General features: G+C 38.8%; 1 protein-coding gene across 6 annotated transcripts in view; it reads right to left on the reverse strand.

Moving 5' to 3' along the window:
• The window catches only part of opcml (opioid binding protein/cell adhesion molecule-like), a 798,950-nt gene that overhangs the window by 10,728 nt on the left and 772,224 nt on the right, over positions 1–15,998 (reverse strand). For 4 of the 6 annotated variants that reach the window (XM_055660813.1, XM_055660812.1, XM_055660807.1 and 1 more), the window contains one exon: positions 12,240–12,275. The exons of the other annotated variants lie outside the window; for them this stretch is intronic. In XM_055660813.1, the coding sequence (XP_055516788.1) occupies positions 12,240–12,275 (36 nt within the window). The remainder of the gene's footprint in view (positions 1–12,239; positions 12,276–15,998) is intronic. 6 annotated transcript variants of the gene reach the window in all.

Raw genomic sequence — 15,998 nt, forward strand, 5'->3', positions numbered from 1 at the left:
TGGGAAGAAAAGCAGGTTAACAACATGACATTATATTCACTAGCTAGAACATTTAGGAGCCAATTCATGTCAACAAACTGCCATAGAAACAAATCTTAAAGAGACAGCCCTCCTTTCATTACTATTCTTTCCACATATCTGAAGGGGATAAAAGTACACTTTTAGTTTACTTAAAATACAGTTATTTGTATTTATTAGCTGAACAATCCCAACCTGAATAATATAATTCTAAGATAATTGGCAAGTTAATGATGATTAGAATGCATTTTCTTATTGGTAGAAATACAACATCTGAAAATGTTGAATTTATTAAATGAAGAATTTGATATCCCAGGGATCAATGAATAGGCAGTACTGTCTCTTTTTAGTGAACAAAATAAAAGCAGGTCCAATAGTTTTCATCAAAGAAAGTAATCCTAAAAACAAAAAAATTACAAGGTAAAGAAGCCTGGGTTCATAGGTCAGGAGGTAATATGTTATTATTTTATTCACCTAATTAGCCATTAATGTAAGCTAAAGGTATACTCCATCCAGGAGTAAAATTGAACACAATTATCCTTTAACTAGTCAAAGGTTGTTATCCTTTTCCAGGTCGAGGGAATGGAATGGAATTACAAAGTGATAAAATGGTTATATGATTACTCACATGATGAAAATGAAAGAAGATTAAAAAGTAGAATGCGCCCAGGCCCCATGAGGTTGAGTGGACAGACAGAAATGGAACAAAATAACAGGTTAGTTGAAAAGCAAAAAATACACCACCTGAGGTACCACTTTCTGCACTGACAGGGTATCATTACTGCAAATGCTTAACAAATACGTTTGCCACAATAAATAGCCATAACATAGCTGAGTGCACTGAAATAGCTTGATTTTTTTTGTTCTGAAGCAAATTGTTTCTTTATAGGGCAAAGTTTCCCTATGCAATGGGGTGAAATGGCATAACACTGGACCCATGTACCATGTTGTGCAACTGGATTAGGTTTCATACATAAACCTGATGGTAAAATTGTCTCCCAGTGGAGAAAGATGATAAATATAACTTAAATCATATCATTGCTACCCATTTCCCAGCAACTAGTTCAATATTGGCCTTATCAAAGTCTTAAAAATACTTCACTCAGACTATGCTACATCATGAAAGCTCAGCAAAACATGAGGCAGATTAATGGAATTGTGTGTAACACATCAAGGTATGAAAACTTGATACACCCATATGAATTATTTTGTCTGTTACATATAACGAATACTGCTAAAATAGCAAGGAAGGGAATTTGATATGAACGGTATTTTTTCTAATTTTATTTCCGTTCTTAAATATTACTACCTTGAAATCCATATTTTATTGGTCGTGTTAAGTTCACAATATAGTCAGGTCACTGTATTGCACTCTTGCCTTTGAATTTTATCCTATTGAATTCAATAGAATGAACTTGGAAATTAACACACTGTGCTGATGAGACTATATAATGCACTTAACTACCAAATGGCATTACGTTTTAGCCCGCATAAGTCCAAACATCTGCTTCCATTTCCACAAAAGAAAACTGTTGAATTGGATGCATTTCTCATAACTTTGAGTCATTGAGGAAGCGTTGTGGAAACAGGCCCTTCAGCCCAACCTGCCCATACCAGTCAACATGTCCCAGCTACGCTAGTCCCACCTGCTCACGTTTGGTCCATATCGCTCCAACCTGCCCTATCGATGTATCTGTCTGTTTCTTAAATGTTGGGATAGTCCCTGTCTCAACTACTTCCTCTGGCAGCTTGTTGTGTGAAAACGATACCCCTTAGATTCCTATTAAATATTTTCCATTCAATTTAAACCTATGACCTCTGGTCCTCAGAACACCTAGGCAAGGCAAGGCAAGGCAAGTTTATTTGTATTGCACCTTTCAACAACAAGGTAATTCAAAGTGCTTTACATAAAACATTATAAGCATTGGAAAGAAACACATATGAAATGACATTTAGATGTAAAACGATTATTAGATTTATCAGATAAAATAATTACTAAATTAAAAGCAATCAAATAAAGTATTTAAATTAGAATAAAACCAAGAATAGAAGTTACAGTGCAATATAGGTAATTAATAAATTGTATTGTTTACTGAAAGGCAGCGGCAAACAGAAACGTCTTCAGTCTAGATTGAAAAGAGCTGAGAGTTGCAGCAGACCTGCAGTTTTATGGGAGTTTGTTCCAGATATGTGGTGCATAAAAACTAAATGCTGCCTCTCCATGTTTAGTTCTGACTCTGGGGACACAGAGCAGACCTATCCCAGACGATCTGAGAGGTCTGGGTGGTTCGTAGCTAAGCAGAAGATCAGAAATGTATTTTGGCCCTAAACCAACAGTAGTATTTTGAAATCAATTCTTTGAAAGACATGAAGCCAGTGTAAAGACCTCAGTACTGGAGTAATGTGATCTACTTTTTTGGTCTTAGTGAGGACTCGAGCAGCAGCGTTCTGAATTAACTGCAGCTGTCTGATCGACTTTTTAGGAGACCTGTAAAGACACTGTTACAGTAGTCGAGCCTGCTGAAGATAAATGCATGGACAAGTTTTTCCAAATCCTACTGAGACATAAGTCCTTTAACCATATAACCATATAACCATATAACAATTACAGCACGGAAACAGGCCATCTCGGCCCTACAAGTCCGTGCCGAACAAATTTTTTTTCCCCTTAGTCCCACCTGCCTGCACTCATACCATAACCCTCCATTCCCTTCTCATCCATATGCCTATCCAATTTATTTTTAAATGATACCAATGAACCTGCCTCCACCACTTCCACTGGAAGCTCATTCCACACCGCCACCACTCTCTGAGTAAAGAAGTTCCCCCTCATATTACCCCTAAACTTCTGTCCCTTTATTCTGAAGTCATGTCCTCTTGTTTGAATCTTCCCTATTCTCAAAGGGAAAAGCTTGTCCACATCAACTCTGTCTATCCCTCTCATCATTTTAAAGACCTCTATCAAGTCCCCCCTCAACCTTCTGCGCTCCAGAGAATAAAGACCTAAAATATTCAACCTATCTCTGTAACTTAGTTGTTGAAACCCAGGCAACATTCTAGTAAATCTCCTCTGTTCTCTCTCTATTTTGTTGGCATCCTTCCTATAATTGGGCGACCAAAATTGTACACCATACTCCAGATTTGGTCTCACCAATGCCTTGTACAATTTTAACATTACATCCCAGCTTCTATACTCAATGCTCTGATTTATAAAGGCTAGCATACCAAAAGCTTTCTTTACCACCCTATCTATATGAGATTCCACCTTCAAGGAACTATGCACGGTTATACCCAGATCCCTCTGTTCAACTGTAGTCTTCAATTCCCTACCATTTACCATGTACGTCCTATTTTGATTTGTCCTGCCAAGGTGTAGCACCTCACATTTATCAGCATTAAACTCCATCTGCCATCTTTCAGCCCATTTTTCCAAATGGCCTAAATCACTCTGTAGACTTTGGAAATCCTCTTCATTATGCACAACACCCCCTATCTTGGTATCATCTGCATACTTACTAATCCAATTTACCACACCTTCATCCAGATCATTGATGTGCATGACAAACAACAAAGGACCCAACACAGATCCCTGAGGCACCCCACTAGTCACCTGCCTCCAACCCGATAAACAGCCATCCACCATTACCCTCTGGCTTCTCCCATTCAGCCACTGTTGAATCCATCTTGCTATTCCTGCATTTATACCCAACAGTTGAACCTTCTTAACCAACCTTCCATGAGGAACCTTGTCAGAGGCCTTACTGAAGTCCATATAGACAACATCCACTGCCTTACCCTCGTCAATTTCCCTAGTAATCTCTTCAAAAAATTCAAGAAGATTAGTCAAACATGACCTTCCAGGCACAAATCCATGTTGACTGTTCCTAATCAGACCCTGTTTATCTAGATGCTTATATATATTATCTCTAAGTATCTTTTCCATTAATTTGCCCACCACTGAAGTCAAACTAACAGGTCTATAATTGCTAGGTTTACTCTTAGAACCCTTTTTAAACAATGGAACAACATGCGCAGTACGCCAATCCTCGGGGACTATTCCCGTTTCTAATGACATTTGAAATATTTCTGTTATAGCCCCGGCTATTTCTACACTAACTTCCCTCAATGTCCTAGGGAATATCCTGTCAGGACCTGGAGACTTATCCACTTTTATATTTTTCAAAAGTGTCAGTACTTCTTTTACTTTGAACCTCATAGTATCCATAGCTACTCTACTAGTTTCCCTTACCTCACATAATTCCATATCCTTCTCCTTGGTGAATACCGAAGAAAAAAACATTATTCAATATCTCCCCCATCTCTTTTGGCTCTGCAGATAACTGTCCACTCTGTCTCTCCAATGGACCAATTTTATCCCTCGTTATCCTTTGCTATTAATATAGCTGTAGAAACCCTTTGGATTTACTTTCACCTTACTTGTCAAAGCAACCTCATATCTTCTTTTAGCTTTTCTAATTTCTTTCTTAAGATTCTTTTTACATTCTTTATACTCCTCAAGCACCTCATTTACTTAATGCTGCCTATAATTATTTGTAGATCTCCCTCTTTTTCCGAACAAGATGTCCAATTTCCCTTGAAAACCAGGGCTCTTTCCAATTTTTACTGTTTCCTTTCAACCGAACAGGAACATAAAGATTCTGTACTCTTAAAATTTCCCCTTTAAATGTCCTCCATTTCTCTTCTACATCTTTCCCATAAAACAAAATGTCTCAGTTCACTCCTTTTAAATCATCTCGCATCTCATCAAAGTTAGCCTTTCTCCAATCAAAAATCTCAACCCTAGGTCCAGTTCTGACCCTCTCCATAATTATATTGAAACTAATGGTATTGTCCTAATGGCTTTAATCCTTGATATAATCTTTAGGTGATAGTAGGCTGACTTTATGACTGTTTTTATGTGGCTGTTGAAGTTCAGGTCTGAGTCCATGACTACTCCTAAGTTTCTGGCTTGGTTTGTTGTTTTTAGCATTACCATTTGAAGCTGGGTGCTAACTTTTAATCGTTCTTCCTTGGCTCCAAAAACAATTATTTCAGTTTTTTCTTTGTTTAATTGGAGAAAATTCTGGTCCTACTCTGGGCAAGAGACTCTGTTCATCTATCTATTCCTCTCATGATTTTACACACCTCAATAAGATCACCCCTCATCCTCCTGCGCTCCAAGGAATAGAGTAGCAGCCTACTCAACCTCCGCCTATAGCTCAGACCCTCTAGTTCTGGGAACATCTTTGAAAATCTTAACTGGACCCATTCCAGCTTGACAACATCTTTCCTAAAACAAAGGTGCCCAGAACTGAAAACAATACTTTAAATGTGGCCTCACGAACGTCTTATACAACTGCCACATGACCTCCCAACTTCTGTACACAATACTCTGGCTGATGAAGGCCAATGTGCCAAAAGCCTTTTTGACCACCCGATCTACCTGAACTCCACCTTCAGGGAACTATGTATCTGCACACCTAGATCCATCTGCTCTACAACACTACCCAGAGCCCCCACCATTCACTGTGTATGTTCTGCCGATGTTAGACTTCCCAAGATGTAACACCTCACATTTTTCTTACCTTGCAATAATGGCATGGAAAATTGAAACCTGAATCAAATGCAGATAACTTTTTTGCTTTTCACTGTAATGGAACCAAATATATGCAGGTGACATTAACACCAATGAGTGTGTAAGAAGGAACTGCAGATGCTGGTTTAAACTGAAGATAGACACAAAAAGCTGGAGTAACTCAGCTGGATAGGCAGCATCTCTGGAGAGAAGGAATGGGTGTTGTTTCAGGTCGAGACCCTTCTTCTAATTAACAGCAATGAACTATGATTAATTATTCTCCTTTCAACTTTATTTAACAAAGCATTAATTGGGAGTGAATTAAACAGGACTTTATTGGACTTTATTGGTCTTCCTATCAAATTTAGTAAATGTCAAAGGCATATTACTTCAAACAAACAAGATGTTTGTGGATAAACTGGAAATGTGAGTAACATGGTAAAATGGGGGAAAATAATAACCCCCATCAGATCAGATAACAGTTTTTCTGATGGTAAAGATTATGAAAATGTTAAAATATATTAATTTAGTGTCATGTACCATCCCTGATAAATGTTAATTCTGGAAATCTTTATATATTATTCTAAATGTTTAGTTTGGTTTAATTTTTAAAAATAGCTTGGAAATACGGGCTTCTGTGCACTGAGTCCAAACTGACCAATGATCACCCGATCACACTAGTTGTGTGTTACACCACGTTTGGATCGACTCCCTGCAGATTAGAGACAATTTACATAGGCCAATTAACCTATAAGTCTGTATGGCTTTGGGATGTGAGATGAAACCAGACCATCCAGAGGACATGCAAACTCCTATTTTTCTAATTTCAAAGACTTCAAGTCAAATACACACTTGGTTTAGAAGATAATGCACAATTTTAGGTCATCCAGTGTGGAAACAAGCCCTTTGATCCAATTTGCCCACTGTGTCCAACATGCCTTATCCACACCAGTCCCACTTGCCTGTGTTTGACCCATATCCTTCTAAATCTAATCTATCTATGAACATGTCCAAATGTCCAAACTCAGTTTGATGCTTTTTATTTAACACTGGATTATTTTAAAAGATGCTTCTCTATATTTTTGAATACAATTATTCCCATAAAGCTATAAATATAAATTTCAAATGACAAATGTTTGGTCATGAGTTGTAACATGATTAATCTAATAAGCAAGGATCGATCAGTGGGGTTGCATTTACAGGTAATCTCATCCTGAGGTTATCGATTTAGCTAATTATTCACCTATTCAAATGATTTGAAAAATGATTTATTTCACGTTATTACAAAATAACTTTGCATCTTGTGTTTACATCTTGGGTCAATACGTCTTTGAAAAGCATGACATGTTAGAATGAATTTGACATAGCAAATGAAGCCTAAGGGATTATTTTTCAACTAGAAATTACAATTAAAACATAATTTCTGCTTTTCTTCACAGAGCCTAATGCAGAAGGTAAATGAAGCATTAAATGGATTGAAATTTACTCTGATATTGTAGTGCAGTTCCAACAGAATGAACTTGCAGTGGAATGGATTATCCAAAATAGTATATTGAATTCATAATCTTGATTAAATTAATAAAGTTAAAATATTGTTAATAACATTGATAGGATTTATTTTAACTCACACGCTTCAGTTCCTGTTATGCACTTCTGCATATTTAGAATATAATATGTTGGTACTTATGAAGACATTAATGGAGGAGGAATTGATAAAAGGACATTTTAATCAATATTGTATGAAGTGCAAATTCAATGCAGTGTCAAGGTTGGCAAAACCTCCAGGTATCTTTTGAACATCTTGGTGATCAAATATTCCTTTATCACTTTTTTTGTGTAATTATTTAATTTCTTAGCATCTCGAAGACATGTATTCACTTCTCAAGAGGCACATAGCACTACTCTGGCATCTGCTAGCAGTATAAATGTCATTTTTGTTAGCTATCACCTGGAATGCTCCTGCTGGTTCTAATTTGGAAGTAGTGAATGAAAAGCCAAGAATATCAACGCAAAAATAGGAATCGGAGAAAACCACAAGTCAGTTTGATGACCCGATCTTCAAGTCCTTCTATTCCCTTAGTGAATAAATGTAGTTCAGTCAGCCTTAAAACACACACAGCCCTCAGGGGTGGTGAAGTCCAAAGATTCACAAACAGGGGAAATAATTCTGCATCTAAAATGACCAACTCCTTAGGCTGGCTAACAGAATCATCCAGGAACTGTTACTGAACCTCTCAGTCAGTTAGTGTGAAATTACGTATAATTTCTCTGAGCTCGGAACACAACAGGCTCATCCTGCTCGATCTCCCCTTGGAGGACAACCCTGATGGGATTACCATTGGATTGGAACATTTAGTAGCCTGAAGTTCTGAACCACCATGTTCAAGAATGGCTACATTCCTACAACCATCAGGTCTCGAACCAATCTGCACAACCCTAATCCAACTTTGACAACGGTTTTTGTACCAATGTCTTTTATAGTCTTTGGCTTTTCACTGTTATTGAAAAATTCAAGTATAAATGATGTTTTTGTGTGTTCTTGAGTTTATATACATGGAATATACATGGAATGCTGCTGCAAACAATATTTCCTTTGCGCCTGCAGATAATAATTTCCGACTTTTGCTGGGAACCAATGTAATGGCCTCTTATTAAGTTACTCTTGTTATCCATCCCGTTCAAACACATCCTTCCTGATTATTTTCTCCACTTGCAAGTTTTGCTTTCCTGCACAAGATCATGTAGACCTGCTTGAGTAACAAAATTCAACAGTTTTTGCCATTTAAAACATATTCTCTTTTGAATTCTTCAGACTAAAATTCAATATGGGCTGGGTCGTGTCTGTGTTAACTTTTTTACGCAAAGGGTGGTGGGTGTAAGGAACGAGCTGCCGGAGGAGATAGTTGAGGCAGGTACTATCATGCCATTTTAAGAGTCATTCGGACAGGCACATTGACAAGGCAGGTTTAGAGGGTTATGGGCAAGGTGGGACCAGTATTTATGTGGCATGTTGTTCGGCAAGTGTAAGTTGGGCCAAAGGACCTGTTTCCATGCTGTATGACTCTATGACCCTGCGAGTGCACTTGGCTCCTGTAAAATATGATACACTGATGACTTCACTCCTCCAAAAGTGGAGAGGACCACAGGTGGAGATCTGGCAGAACCTAAGACCTCACTCCCCCATTATTTGCAACAAGTGCCTTTGTGAGCAGGTTGCTATCAAAGGCGCGTTGACTATTTCGAAATGTCTGATGTCCAGAGGCATTTAAACTGACAAGATAATTAAATAATAGAAACAATACTTCCAAAACCAGTAAATTCATTTAAAACAAATATATGAAGTAAAATAAAAAAACATAAAAACTTAAAGAATTAACCCGAGAATACTTTTTTAGAGCTGATTTCTGACAATCCAAATGGGAACCTGACATAAACTGAGGGGCCAGATGTGAAGTGCATCCTGCCCCATAGTGTAAAATGTTCAGGTACCATTACTGGATGCCATTTAGCACCTAGTGATGCATTGAGAAGTCAGAGTCACTAGGCTACATTTTTTTAATATGTCTCCAAAACAATGCATAGATCCTTAAGGCAAAGGTGTGCTGAATATCAAAATACAGATGCATAGCCATTCCCTACAGAAGCACTTCTCTCATTGGAGTTAATTACCAGCCCAGCATTTCATCTGCCAACCCTTCCTACTTGCTTAGTTACTCGGTTAGGTTCCATTGCAGTCCTTTGATTTCTCACATCAACGTTTCCCACCCAACTTTGTATCATTAGCCCTTTCAACTAAGACATTTATAGCTTTGGCTCCAGCACTAATCTTTCAAGATACTTGAAACGTGTAAACACTGAGGTAAGGTTTGTTAGCAGACCACCGGATGTATCAGTGCAATGCATATCCATTAGGAATTCATATCATGAGTTTTTTTAAGTGATGGGAATGTTTTAGGGTCTTTGAAGGGAATCCCATATCACTCCAACTGTTAACATGATGTAACTTTGAGCTTTGGGGTTAGCATTAGCCTTCTGCAAGTTTTTGTTGGTGGTTTAAGGATAATGGCGCTTTGCTTGAAAGCACTTCCACGTAGACCACTGATGTCCAAACCAAAGTAGTTTGTGAAGTCTATTGGAAAATAGGGACCACTATATTTGTAAACTATTGAGTTAATGACTGGCTGAATATGAAAGAGCACGTGTGATGGTATTTTGGTGGATATGCAATAATTCTACACAGAATTCATACTCTGCTGACTTGTGGAAACTGAATTAATCAAACATTTGCAGCAGCATTGAGGGTGTCATCGAGTTTCATTGTTCTCTAAATTTTTAATGTGTGTTTTCTCATACGCTGTAACGATGAGGAAAACAAAAAAAAATGAAACTGGATGTTATGGATAAAAGTTGTGGAGGTTTGCTCAATGTCTTCTGCTTAGGTCCGATACATGTTTTGTTTAGAGCCTTTCCACAATTGAACAAATAGTTGGGTAAAATGAATGATGAAGTTGATTGCATGCATATGGTCTGTGAAGGAATGGATCAAACAGTATTATTTTCTTTCAATGTATTTTCATTAAACAGCAAGAATTTCCAGTGTAGGATAGGGGTGGAAGCCTGTCCGTGGTTACAGAGACAACACAAGTAATAGAGCAGAGGATCTAGAAATGACTGTGCGTCCAAAATCTGACTCCGCTAAAGTTAATGGAACTGAATTTCGGAAAGGAAATATAATATACAGCATGCCACTGAGAATTTTATTATGTAAGATATTTTAGATACACTAATTTCATCAGAAGGTTTAATATCATGTTCATTTATTAAAGTAATTTTTGCTTCTCATAATAAATTGTTCTGTTGCTTTAGTTCCTTTTGGTAAGAGTTATATTTGCCCTGACGGCCTCTTAGAGTGGTTTTTGATTTGCTAACAAATTGGAATTCCATGCGAGAAAGTGGATCCCATGAGCACAATTACAACAGCATAGCAGCTCTACCCGCAGTTCATTACAATAGTTGGCCACATCCATGTGAACTAAAGTCCATTAGAAATCAGTGCTCAAGTCACACTAGCATGGCTGATGCTCGGCTAGCATAAGGCACACATTGACTGAAGTGATGGATTGATAGGTGCACGTTTCCTCCTCAGCCTGCAGAACTTGGAACTTTTGGAGGTAAACAACACCCATTGCTGTTTCCTCATCATGCAGGAATGGGCACAATGACACCAGCTAATGGCTTTCCATTTTCACTTTAATAAGTTGCACACTGCAATGCTCAGGAATACTGAAACTGCACCAGATCAATGGTTTTGCTGATGTGTTGAGTTGGATACTGTAAAGCCCTTAGGGCTAACGGAATCAAGGGATATAGGGAGAAGGCAGGAACAGGGTACTGATTTTGGATGATCTGCCATGATCCTATTGATTGGCTGTGCTGGCTCGAAGGGCCGAATTGTCTACTCCTGTGCCTATTTTCTATGTTTCTATGTTTGCTGCGATCACCAACTTGTCGTGACTTGGGGGCCACTTCTGACAACTCCTGGAGTTGATCAGCTTGGATCATTAATAGAGGGGGGGGGGGGGGCAGGGGGTTTGCCAGATACACAAGAGGTCACTATGCACCTCTAGCCTCCAATTGCATTTTCCCTTACTTCCATGACGGTCATTTCTACTGCTCTACAGTGGCAGCCAGGGCAGAGTCCTTTAAGCTCCTTGCTAGCAAAGCTAATGTCATTTTAGCCACAATCACACAGCCATCAGCACAGGTTTGTTTTTAATGTATTTTTGTACAATTTCACAGTAAATTGGAGTGGATTTTGCAGGACATGAATCTCAACCCCTATTTCTAGGTATCAGTGAATTCTGCTTAAGGCCAACTGAAGGCAACTTGTAGAAACCCTCGGCTAGGCTTCTTCACCATCTCACTTCCCATATGAGAAATAACTAGATTCTCAATAAATTCTGATTATTAGTAGGCAACATTTTTTTAATAAGTTACAAAATGGAGGTATGACTCAGTCAAAATGGAGCCTTCAGCAGACAATGGGGAAACATTTTATTGTGAGGGCCTCCATTGCCATCTAATGCTGGTCATCTGAAAACAATGGTGATCAGCCAAAGAGTTTTTCTTAACCCATTTGTCTCGAAAACCCATAGAACCTTGATAATACAGCAGTCCTTACTACAAGATGAAAATATATTGGTGTTTCATATTGTTTAAATTTAAACACACACGCCACACACACACACACACACACACACACACACACACACACACACACACACACACACACACACACACACACACACACACACACACACACACACACACACACACACACACAACATTGTAGAACAGTTAAATTTGAGCGTTATTTACAGCTATTGTAAAGGGGTATGACTTTTATCGGTTAAGAACTATTATTCCACTCCTCTTGTTGCAAGTAGTAATGAAAATATTAGGAAGAAAATATCCCGGTCAAATTATGAGTTGTTGTTGATTCTTTGCTTCCAAGGTAGCTTAATATATTTATTTGCAGACTGCATTAACCCGCTGGCAGTGCTGAAAGAGGTCCCCATCCCCTCATGCAATAGAGAAACACAGCAGAGAAGATGCAGCCACATAAATGACAGTGCTCCGTACTGACCTTGAATCTGGGTCGAGCTCGTAGGCTCATTTACTTCTATAATCGGAGAACATTGTGAGGTGGTTGGAGGGGGTGGGGAGAGGAAGGGTGAGGAAGTAGGGGGAGGGAAGGAAGGGTGAGGAAGTAGGGGGAGGAAGTAGGGGGAGGGAGGGAAGGAAGGAAGGAAGGAAAGAAGGAAGGAAAAGAAATCCAAAAAATACAGTTTACATATTCTTAGTCATGGAACTGAGCAGCAAAGTGATGCTAATGGCAACACACATGCAATAAAATGAACCTGAAACATAATGATTACAGATTGCTCATGAAAGTGCATCATGGATTTGAACTGGGAAAAAGTCATAACTCCAATTAGCAGTAAAGAGTTAACACCTTCAGTTTAACACCAATTATCACTGTGTCATCTATATCACACCATTTCACAGGCAAGCATTTCTCTTTGGAGAGGTGCTTGTGCATGAGTTCCCACCCATTTGTCTTCACGATTAGTGTTTTAATCCATGGTATGCCAATTGAATATTGAGCAAAAGTGACCAGGAAGTTTAATCAGTACTGCCTTCCCTGCTTTCCTTGGAGGGTGCCAGTGGCATTCACATACTGGTTAATCGAGGCAACAGTTTGTGTTGTTTTTGGCCCCAGCATTCAGCACCCCAGGTTAATTCTGGCTGAGGTGTTGCCAGTACCTTTAGTTTCCACTGCATTTTGCTGAATACAAGAGATGGCATGGACATTTGCGAAGTGAAAATTCATCAAGACACACAAATGGTTCTCGCTGCACATTCTTTTCCTGAAAGGGAACAAAATATCTGCAAATAATTCCAATGGTGCTTTTATCCATTCACACCCTAAAAAAGCTGCAAGACTTAGGTAATTCTTCGATATACCAGCAAATGATAATTGCACAAAGACATTGTTATAAAGGGCAGCATAGACACTTTCAGAATTCTGCTTATGAATTTATTTCAAATTTATTTCAAGTTTATTTCTGCTTATTTCAAATTCCAAGTGAAGGATAAATGTTAACACTTGATTTCTCAGACTTCACCTTATCAGTACCTAAAGCAATAGCAGGCGGCAAACAAACAGGTGTATTCACTAACTATTGTTATCCCTGGTACCCCCTGCTGTTTCTGTACTAATAATCTGCAAAGGTAGAAATGATAGCCAATTAATCTGATTTTTGCAAAAAGCAAGACTTAATAGCACCACAGGATAACATTTGTAATACAATAAATATCTATAAATATATTTTTTATTTATTATGAGAGCAGTATGTCAGGCTGCAGCTACTATGAATTTTGTGTGTAAATTCTGTCTTTTTACTATTTTATTCATGTCTGGTTTAGGGACATGATGTTACAGCTTTGAAGGGTGGCAAGAAATCTGTGGTTACATTGTTTTCAAGAACCTAACTAGCCTTTCCATCTTAATACTGGGTTCAGTATACCGTGTACCACCATAACCACCTGACTACATTGCTTCTATTTCTTTTATAAAGTTGACCTCATGAGCATAGACTGGTTTCACCAAGATGCAGGACAGAACACCACAGGAGATCCTTCTTCCCTGTGGCTGTCAAACTTTACAACTTCTCCCCCTTTTGTCGTGGGGTAGACTGAGACTGAGACTAACTACACCCCCACCCCCAAATTGCACACCCCCCAAGCCTTTCCACTCATCACTTTAATTTCATGTTTCATGTATTTTCTGTTTTGTGTATTTTGTGTTTTTATGACTGTTGGCAGATCAATTTCCCTCCTGGGATAAATAAAGTTATATCGTATCGTATCGTATCGTATCGTATCGTAAATGAATACAAAAAACGAAATAGACACTTTGAAAATAAATAAAATGTTGACAACAGCAAATATGTCCTGAGCATTCTGTTTTAACAATGTTTTGGCTGTCAGAATGATATGGCCACAAAGTTTAATGGAGGTCTTCAAGAACTTGACAGTGTAAACTATTGCTAAACTAAACTGGGCAGGAAAGGATTTCCTAAGTATCTATCCTTCCTGGCCAGAACAGTGAGACCTATATATTGAAAAAAAAAAGTGAAGGATAGTCATCAATTGTAATAGTTCAGGTTCAGTTTGCATCTGAAGATAAATGGGGCACATTCAGGAAGGTGAGGACATATCTGATGGCTTAGAACTATGACTGCAACCGAATCAAAGTATGTCTCCTCTGCTAGATGTATTTGAAAAGACCAGCTGAAGACCAACAGTTGTCTGAATTTTTTTCAAATGGTCCTTCTTCCTGGAATGGGAGAATAGGCAACAGTGGGGTTGGAGAAGGGGAGGGCTCAAGTGACAACAAGCAATTGTACGTGAATTTAATGTTGTGTTATCTCCACTGGAAGGTGGTCCTCCCAAAAGAGACAACGTTATCCGTGCCCACCCTTCCACTGGCGACCACTGTGATGATGCATCTCTTGTTCATTAGTGACTGGTGCCAACTGAGTTATGGTTTTGAGATCACATGTTGCTTGAGGCAAACATGCAATTGGTGTGTTCCGCCAGCAACTTATCCAGCGTTGTGGTGGACAAGCTCAATATCAGCCGATATCCAATTGAGGTGAAACTCTAAAGCATTGCTGATACTCAAAATCTGATTATTTTTAAATGCTGAACACATTCAGTAGATCAGATAGCAGATGTGGAAAAGGAAACAGTTAACATTTTAGGTGTATGAAGGAATTGCAGATGCTGGTTTAAGCCAAAGATAGACACAAAAAGCTGGAGTAACTCAGCTGGACAATGCTGCATCTCTGGAGAGAAGAAATGGGTGACCGCACCCATTCCTTCGCTCCACAGTTAACATTTCTGATCCAGTACTCTGTTTCTGCTCTGCAAATGCTGCCTGAGTGTGACCTGCTTTCTCTGGCTGAGGTGCTGTTGAGCTGATTTGGAGACTCCAGCACCAGATGTTTTACATATTCTGCCTGCCTTGCACGGCAGGAATTTCAATTACAAAGCTATGCTTCCCTCAAGCCAAGGTCAACAGAATATGATGAGATAGATTTTTTTGTTGTTGTTGATTGAGAGCAGCAATCTTTATGAAAAAGCCTTGGTGATTGTATTTTTCTTTTTAAGAATGAGAAATGCCAGATAATCCCTGTATCATTTCATCATCTTACCCTTAGATCTAAATAACACATGTTGCAATGCAATTTGTGTATGGAAACAAATGAAAGGTTTGCAATCACTTTTTCATGAAGATATTACCCTTCAAAATGTCTGTGTCAGATGTACAATCAAATGCAATTCAGCGTTACATTTACTGTACATTGTAATAATTAATTCATGGCTTTGACTTGCATTGGTCCCGAAGAATCCCTTGACAAATTATTTCAGGATGCTGGAAATAACAATTTTGATTTGTATTATTCCTCAGGGTGCCTCAGTGGTTCAAGCTTTCAGCAGTTAGCACTCCCACATACTGGGTTGCTAGCACCTATTACAGGCTGTTTGACATTCAGACTCACTTACCTCGGCTGTGGCATCTAGGGCATTAGATTAAAATACGGAAAACTGAAAAATATTACTCTGGGAGTAGTGGGGATGGGAAGAACTTTCATTTGCAAATTGTACCATAACTGCAGCTCTGGGTGTACTTCCGGTTGCCACAGTGGCGCAGCTGGTAAAGCTGCTGCTTCACAGTGTCGCAGACCTGGGTTCGATCCTGGGCTTGGGTGTTGCCTGTATGGAGGTTGTGCATTTTCCCTGTGACTTTCCGCTTTGGATTCCGTGCAAACTTAAC

This window comes from Leucoraja erinacea, chromosome 32 (assembly GCF_028641065.1).
Source record: "Leucoraja erinacea ecotype New England chromosome 32, Leri_hhj_1, whole genome shotgun sequence".
Taxonomy (NCBI): Eukaryota; Metazoa; Chordata; class Chondrichthyes; order Rajiformes; family Rajidae; genus Leucoraja; species Leucoraja erinaceus.